The sequence below is a fragment of the Lindgomyces ingoldianus genome (assembly GCF_010093535.1).
Source record: "Lindgomyces ingoldianus strain ATCC 200398 unplaced genomic scaffold BDR25scaffold_13, whole genome shotgun sequence".
Lineage (NCBI taxonomy): Eukaryota > Fungi > Ascomycota > Dothideomycetes > Pleosporales > Lindgomycetaceae > Lindgomyces > Lindgomyces ingoldianus.
Window position 1 is genome coordinate 920,727 of NW_022985174.1, and position 750 is coordinate 921,476.

General features: G+C 26.9%; 1 protein-coding gene across 1 annotated transcript; it reads right to left on the reverse strand.

The window, feature by feature from the left end:
• Positions 1-329: 329 nt before the first annotated feature.
• BDR25DRAFT_222077 (uncharacterized protein) lies at positions 330-482 on the reverse strand (the record flags this gene model as incomplete). The annotated part of the gene is made up of 1 exon (XM_033685052.1): positions 330-482. A coding segment is annotated over one exon (153 nt), but the record flags the coding sequence as incomplete, so codon positions are not given.
• Between the last annotated feature and the right edge of the window lie 268 nt (positions 483-750).

Here is a 750-nt window from a genome sequence, read left to right on the forward strand (position 1 = left end):
TGCTATTAGATTTATACATTTAATGCCTTAATATTGTTGTACAACAGCAACACAACTTAAGCAGCAGTAGACAGGTTAAATGCTGCCTTAGGTTAACATACTAATGCAATATAGGCACCTCGCGCGCGCTGTTCAACGTACTTCTGCGCAGCATCCTCTACCTTAGACTCTATTATGTGTAGATTCCTAGCTTAACTCTTTTATATAAGAATAATATTATTTTATATAAAGTAAATTTTTTCTTTATTAAATTTAATAGCTTAATTATGTAATAGTATAGTTTTAGGCTTTACTTAAAAGTTAGCTTTAAATAATTTTTTTTTCTTTCTTTATGCAAAATTAGCTGTAACAATACTAAGGGTATTATCTGTCTGCAGTCCTGTAATACTAAACACTATTAGGCCTTTATATGTAATTAATAAGCATAGATTATATAATAAGGTTTTTATAAAAAGTCTATTTTTATAATAGTTATAGTATGTCTTAAACTAATAGAAGCCTAACTCTGCTGCGCTGTATAGTAGTTATACAACTCTAAATATTATGTGTAGAGGGAAGCTTTTATAAAGTTCTCTTAGTAGTTATATAAAAAAAGTGTAAACAAGCTTATCTATTAATTATATATATACCTAAGTAATATTATGTAGTTTATAGTGCATGTTATATAAAGCTATTAGTAATAAGCTAATAGCTAGGATTAACCTCTAACTTATTTTCTAAATTATAGAAGACTATGTAAGAATCTTCTTT